This window comes from Grammomys surdaster, unplaced genomic scaffold (genome assembly GCF_004785775.1).
Source record: "Grammomys surdaster isolate TR1022 unplaced genomic scaffold, NIH_TR_1.0 313, whole genome shotgun sequence".
In the NCBI taxonomy this organism is placed as follows: Eukaryota; Metazoa; Chordata; class Mammalia; order Rodentia; family Muridae; genus Grammomys; species Grammomys surdaster.
Window position 1 is genome coordinate 5,647,032 of NW_021604732.1, and position 7,651 is coordinate 5,654,682.

Consider the following 7,651-nt stretch of genomic DNA (forward strand, 5'->3'; position numbering starts at 1 on the left):
ACGTAAGTCTTTTTCAATTCTATATATGCCCACATACATGGAATTGTAAAAGGATAAGTGAATTTGACAGAATAAAGAAGCAGCAAAACTTGTAGTTTCCTTAGACTCAGGTAATCTGGCCTGTCCAGCACTGGGCTGTATCTCCACATGGAATAAAGCATGTTAGCTGAACAGCCAGCTTTGTTTCAAGATGAACCCTTCTAAGCTTGTCCCTCGGAGGTCACACCATCTCTATCACAACCCAACACTGATGGCCTGTCTGCCCCACCCCCCCAATGAATTATCTTGCTGTCATTGAAAAAATCGAGCATTCCCATACTTAGGTTCTAAAAGTATTTTTTGAGCAACATGAAGTCAATTAAAAGTGTACAGATTTCTTTACTGTGTACCTTTTCTTTGTCAACCATGAGCCATGGGTTGTGATGACCAGCAACTATTTGGGGGTGGGATATCTTAAGAATGTGTCCTTTCCAGTCATTCTAGTGAACATCCCTTCGGAAACACTAAAAGCCCCTTTTGTTGTCCCTAACAGTGAGTGGTCTAACATCTTTTCTAATTTTTTTTTTTTAATTTTGAAACAGGTTCTCATGTAGTTCAGCTTAGCTTTGAATTATATAACCAAGGTGGACTTGAACCCCTGATTCTGCTGCCTCAGTCTCCTCAGGTCTGAGATTACAGGCATATGCAATCATACCTCATCTATTAGATATATCTAATAGATAATCATGCTATTACCCGTCCTTGATTGTTATTATCTTGCTTTCCCGAAGTTATTTTGAGAACAACAGGTCATTCTTCCTTGAAGCGTAGGTGAGCTTACAGTCTGATCAACCAACACCAGGGTTGGTGCCAAGAACAGGGACATTGTTCTGGGATAGTCTAGCAAAGCAGGAAGAGCAGGATTCTCATTCCTCAGAAGGGGAACAACTTCCTGCTTGCCTTTGTGCCATAGTACAGGAACAATAAAGAGGAAAGAAGGTTAAAAAAAAACAAAAAACAAAAAAAGAAAAACAAACCCGTAAGATGGATGTGTTGGGGCAGCCAAAAAGGAATGTTTTCTTAAAAGCTCTCCCAGTAAGGAAAGGCTTTGCATGCAGGCAGCCAGCCATTCCTTCCTCTCCTTTTGATGGCCTGTAACTGACTAGTGTGCTCCTGACAATCAGATCTAGCTGGGAAAGAAAAAAAAAACAAAGGAAGGAAGACTAACTTTCCCTTAGACTAATTCTTCTAGACATATAATTGTGGACTTGTCAGCAAAGATGGCCAAAGCTAAGTGTTCCTGCGCATGTGGGGAGCATGGGGTTTCACTTCGGGGTTCTTTGTATGGATAGTCTCCCTGGAGGCTTCCTCCTGCCACAACTTCTCTAGTGGACCTTGTCTACTAAGCCCTTCTGTGATCCAGTTCCCGTAGCTAAGCTTTCATTCCCCAGGAGGAAGAGTTTCTTCTAAGTTAGCAGATCCTAATCAGCTAGAGTTCACACTTCAGAGTAATTCCCTTTCATTTCTGTCAGTGACCAGGGCGACAGAGAAACTTGTGCAGATGGAGGTGATAAAGTTAGAGGGAATAAGATAGTCCTAGAATGATCTGAGGAAAGGGTGGAGGAAGAAGGGAGGGGGAGGGAGAGGGACAGAAAGAGAGGGACAGAGAAAGGAAGAGGGAGAGAGTTGGGAGAGGGAAGGATCGGAAAAACAGGAGAGAGAAAAGGGAGAGGGAGGGAGGGAGAGAGAGAGAGAGAGAGAGAGAGAGAGAGAGAGAGAGAGAGAGAGAGAGAGAGAGAGAGAATGAATGAGAGATGTCTGAATGAAAAAGACTTTCCCTATTTAATAAGAAACTAAGCCTTTCATCTCCAAGTAACTCAGGCACTCATGGCTGTTAGCTCACTCAACAGGCATCCCCTCACTTTCTTTCATCCAGCCTTGGCACAGCTCCCCTAGTTCCTTTGTAGTCATCCAGGTTGTTACAAAATAGAAACACACTTTCACTCTTGTCTTTTTCCCCTTATCAAAAGGATGCCTCCAAAGAGCCCAGTTGGGCCGTTTGGCCAACAGAAATTTGCAAAATATCTGCATACACAAAACAATATTAAACAGTGTGGCGAGACCATGATAGACAGGTAATGTTTTGTGGGAATACCACACAAGAGAAATGAGCCCCAGGGACAGTCAGTAGCTGGACCAACAGGAATTTTGCATTCTAAAATTGAGTGTGGCATTAACGGTATGTAATCCCTAGGAGTATTTTGAATCGTCTCATGAACACATCAAGAATTCCTTAAGTCTTAGGAAATATGGCAGGACATTTACATCACTTGCCTAAGGCCACCACATGACTGCAGACAGTGGTCAACCTGGGATGTTTCCTCAGGCTCCAGTTGTAACTCAAAGCCCCATCTCTCTCCTGAAACACACGGATGGTTTTCCCCTCCCGGAATTAAACATACCCGTAGCAACACCGGGCTAATTAGGTAAGATAATTCATAGGAAAATCTTTAAAGACAAATACTATAAAATGAAGACTTCCTGATTTGAAACCCCCTCCTTAGTCTACTTTTGCTCATGGTTTCCACTATGGTCCTCACACTGGGACACTAACATTTCACTCTGGTAAAATGATGAGAGCCCCTGCTCCCGTCTTTTCTGCTAGCAGGGGTGGTAGCCAGTGTAAGAAGTCGCAGAGACTGCCCCAGAGATCTTAGTTTTACCTGCTGTAGACCAAGGACTCTCGGTTATTGATGACTTTATCAGATTTGTATCTCCGGAAGTCTTCCCAAGCATCCTTGATGGCCGTGACTGTGAGGATGACACAGACTGGAACCATGCTCACCCCCGGCTGGAACGCATTGACCACGGGAATGAAATTCAGAATGACGATACCCACAAAATAGAGATTGGCGAACCGATGCAGCTGCTCAAAAATGTTCTTGGGTATGAAGGACAGCACTGTGTACTTGCTGGTCTTGACTTGGTTCCCCCGATAATGGCGGTTGGGGTTTTCTTTGTAGGGCCATCCTTCAAAAGGCAGGTTGGAGACCACAACTCTCTTCTTGTCTTCTTTCTTTTTCCTCCTTTTCCTCCCTTCCTTCCTCATCTCTGCTCAAATCTGCCTCTTTGATTCTCATAATTTAATTAGCATCTTTTACTCACTTTCTTTGCTTTAAATTTCTCTTTCTCTTTTCAAAACTAACAATAAAAAAGGAAAAAAGAAAAAAAGAAAGAAAGAAAAAAGTAAAACAGCAAGTCGATCTGCAAGCAGTATGGGAGAACTCTTTGGAAGGAGTTCACAGAGAATGGGCGTGTGTCACCTGGCACTTCCTTCTGCCTGTTTGAGACTCCACCTGTGGGAATGTAGGCGTCATCATCCACCGGTGTCTTCCTTTCCTACACAGGTGCACTAACACTGGGTCCTAAAACCTACCAGGTTAAGCAATAAAATGGATTTCTAGCCAGACATCCTGCTGCTTTAAAAATGATACATCGTGTGTGTGTGTGTGTGTCTTCACCTAACACCCTCAACAGAGCTTCTTAGGAAATTACTCTCATATGATGATCTAATCATCCTGAAGTTTAGTTCTTGGGCTTCTAACTCAATTTTAATAATAACACAATGTCTGGGTGGCTAAGAATATGAGGGTTTTACATCAAGGTTTTTCAACTTCAGCCCTGTTTTTACTAGGTTGTGTGTGTGTGTGTTGTTGTTGTTGTTGTTCTGTTTGGATATGTACTGGTACCCCAGCTTCCATCCACTAGATGCCAGTAGTATTCTATCTACAACCTATCCCCAACCTATCACCATATGTTTAAGGGGTGGTGGGGGAGGGAGGAGGTATGTGTCAAAATCACCTCCAGCTGATCATCACTGAGTTAAGCAAATTTAATGTCTGAAAAAAGTCGTAAACAATCAAACTATTATCTAAGAAAAGCCCTACAATGCCTCTCTCTCTCTCTCTCTCTCTCTCTCTCTCTCTCTCTCTGTCTCTCTCTGTGTGTGTGTGTGTATGTGTATGTGTGTGTGTGTACTTCAAATAAAATTTTCTTATCTGAACTGATAATACTCCCTCCAAGAGTCAAAGAAGATACATTTAACAACACCCCCTATACCAGGCATTGGAAGAAGTCTTGAGTTGTTTTTCGGGGATTGTACAACAGATTCCCAAAACATTATAGACTACTGCTAGAGGTGAAAGGTAAGTCCCTATTGGTTAGGACACCACGCACTTTAGACACATAGTCCAGAGGTCCTTGAGCTGGAATTGACCTGAAAGGCTGCTCCCTGAGGACTAGCTGTCATGAGAGATGAAAGAGCCTTGAAGGTGAAAGATAGCTTGAGGGTGCCATTCATGCTTCTAAAGGAGAGAAGCAAACAACAGTCTTGCCCAACTATAATACCTATGAACAACAACAATGCCCGGTATGGCACAAATAACACTCAGTGTTCAGTAGTGGCACTCATACCTTGGTAGTAACTAATAGCTTTCTCATTGGACTATGTGCCATGCATCAAGAGAGAAATCATGCCCAATTACCCAAGGCTAGTGAAGTCATGGATCTTGGAGGAGAGTCTCCAACCTCCATTTTACTAAACCAGCATAATCCCCAACTACACTTTAAATATTTGTCTTTATACCCACATATAAGTGTTGTCCTTATACTCTCACCAAGAGATAAGGACTTATCTCTACCCATTGTCCTTTCAACAGGTAGAAAGCATTACAGAAAACCACAACTAATCAAATGCCCAGGCTCAACTGATACATCTATAAAACACTCCCTCAATGAAGGCTCAGGAAACTTTGCAGAAGAGGGCATGGAAATATAAGAGCCAGAGGATCAGGGAGTTTGCTGTGAGACTGTCTCCTAGTAATGTCAGAAGTTACACACACCAAGTCTCACCAACATGACTACCCAAACATATGTTGAACAAGAATAACAGACATGCTAATGTGCACTGGGGAATGTGTTTGTTTTGGCATACACACACACACACACACACACACACACACACACACACAAATAAGTAAAGAAGTAAAGAAAGAAAGAATGAATGAGAGAAAGAAAGAAAGAAAGAAAGAAAGAAAGAAAGAAAGAAAGAAATTTTAAAAGCCATATTGCTAGTAAAGATCAGTTCCTTAAATATGCCGGTGAGTTTATTTACCTTCTGCAACAGAGGAAACAGTAGTAGAGTCCCCTACCTTTCATATATTTGAATGCTGGCACTGTTCATTTCTCTGTCAAAGCAATATCTCTTGAAGTCCTCCATGCCATCTTTGACCATGATGATCAACAGGACAATGGCCAGTGGTAACATGGTGATTTCCCTGTGGAAGACTTCCATGGAGGGCATCCAGTTCAGAATCACCAGGAACAGAAAGTAGAGGTTGGCCCACCTAGCGGGACAAGCAAAGTGGGAGTGGAGACTCTGGAGGAGAAAAATATATTCCAGTTTCTTCCTAGTTATTGGCTCTTACCCAACTCAAACATCTCTTTCACTGTGAATTCAAGTCAGAAAGTTAAGGCATTAGAGTAAAGTGCTATAGCTTTTTAAAAATAACATTTATTTATTTATTTATTTATTTATTTATTTATTTATTTATTTAGTGTGTGTGTGTGAGCATGCGTGCACACCTTTTGTGGGAGTAGATTCTCAACTTCTAACACATGGATCCTAGGGATTGATCTCAGGGCACCAGTCTTGGTAGTGACCACCGTTACCATCTGCACCATCTCACCAGCCATGTTTCCGCTGTTTACTAGTTCACCGACCTACCTAAGTTTATCCTCTTTTGTGCAAAGAGGACATAATGTAACCCTATCTACTTGAAAGGGCTCTCATAAATGTTATGTGATGTAAAAATTGGTTTGTGTACACGAAAGGGTTCTGAAGTAAAACAGCCGATCAATGCTAGTTACACATTTTAGTACATTTTGGGATTTTAAAGTAATATTTGATTTATAGTCAATAATGACTTTTGCACATTGTTTGAAAAGGATAGATTATACTTTTAAGGTTTTTAAGTGACTCTCATTTCCCCTGCTACAGTGTCTTTGCACATGAAGCTATGTATTCAGAAATATTTTCCTGGTTCTCTTCACCTACTTTTTCTGATTACTCCTTTCTTTTTTTTTTAAAGTGTGGATTATATATAATGCGTTCATATGTATGTGGAGTACATGTGTGTGTGTGTGTACATGTGTACATGTGTATGTGCATGTTTATATGTGTCAGATGTTTGGAGTCTTCCTCAATTACTCTCTACTTTATTAATGAGGCAGGGTCTTTTATTTGACCCTAGAGCTCACTGATTTCAAAAAAGCCAGTTTTGCTCTTGGAATCCCTTGTTTTCTTCTCCCAAGATCTGGGCCTTCAGATTGGCAGCTTCACATTTGCCAAGATTATAAAGGGGTTCTGGGGATCCGAACACTCTTGTCCTCACAGTTGACTCAGTGAATCATCTACCCAGGGTGACTATTTTTTCATCCAATCATATCTGAATTATTACTTCTTCAGAGAAGTCTTTGCTAACATTGTTTAGTCCAAGTTCTCACTGCAAAGCACCATATACCTTTCCTTGCAAATATTTTGTCTAGTTATAGTTTTAAATCAATTTGGCAATTTAAAAAGCAATGTGTGTCTCCTTCACTAGATGGGGCAAACAATGAGTTCAGCCTCTTCTTCCCATATATCTTTACTTTGCAAACACATGGCATGATAAGTCAACACCTGATAAATGAGAGATGCTTGCTTCATATGTACATTTGGATATCAAAGGGAACTGCATCATCTCAGTGGCAATACTAGGCCAAGGTATGTATTGTTGGGGGACCCAGCTGCATACCTATGAAACTGCTCAAAGAGATTTTGGGGCAGGAAGGTGAGGAGAGTGTACTTGGTTGTACAGATGATGTTGCCTGGGTACCTCCTGGAGACCTTCTTCCAGTCCTGGTGACACATGCTGTTGTTGGGGTACACCACCCGCTGCTCGGTTGGGTTGTAGCTCTGCCTATCCGTCTCTGGAGAAAGCAGCGGTGTGGTTTCTGAAGGGGATTGGGAGAAGCCATTTTGGGTTCGCCATTTCCACCGGAGCCAAGAAAAGTCCAGGGAGAAAGTCATTTCCAGAATCAGGTGACAACAGTCTGCAAACACACAAGAAATTGCTGTGGTCAGGAGGGCTGAGTGGAATGTGAACACAAGAAGTCACTATGGTAAGGAGGAAAACACAACATGGCATCTCTTCTTTTGTCCATAAAAGGTCCAATCTTAGAAAAATAGAAACAGTCCTTGCAATGCATCTGTTTTAAGGTCAGACACATTAAGTAAAACAATATAAACTACCACAAGGATCAGTGTTGTGAAATCAAGTGATGTGGTCAGTGTGGTAGGTGTTGGTGACATGGTTGGTGCTGTCAATGTTAGCAAAGACGTCTCTGAAGAAGTAATAATTCAGTCAAATTGTGGTCTGCAAGGATGGGATGCTGGGACGCTAAATTTGAGCTCTGGCTCATTCTTAATGGTAAACTTTCTCCATTCACCTTGTTCATCTTCAACATAAAAAGAAGAAAGAAAGAGGAGCTAGAGAGATGGCTTAGTGCTTAAGAGCACTTGCTATTCTTGCCGAGAACCCAAGCTCAGTTCCCAGATATCAGATGGCTGCCA

General features: G+C 41.8%; 1 protein-coding gene across 1 annotated transcript in view; it reads right to left on the reverse strand.

Moving 5' to 3' along the window:
- Positions 1–7,114, reverse strand: part of Atp10b (ATPase phospholipid transporting 10B (putative)) — a 100,397-nt gene extending 93,283 nt beyond the window's left edge. Inside the window, exons 1-2 of the mRNA XM_028777718.1 lie at positions 6,834–7,114; positions 5,190–5,384 (exon numbers count right to left, since the gene is read on the reverse strand). Coding sequence (XP_028633551.1) covers positions 5,190–5,384; positions 6,834–7,108 — 470 coding nt within the window. The 5' untranslated portion in view covers positions 7,109–7,114. The remainder of the gene's footprint in view (positions 1–5,189; positions 5,385–6,833) is intronic.
- Positions 7,115–7,651: the final 537 nt, after the last annotated feature.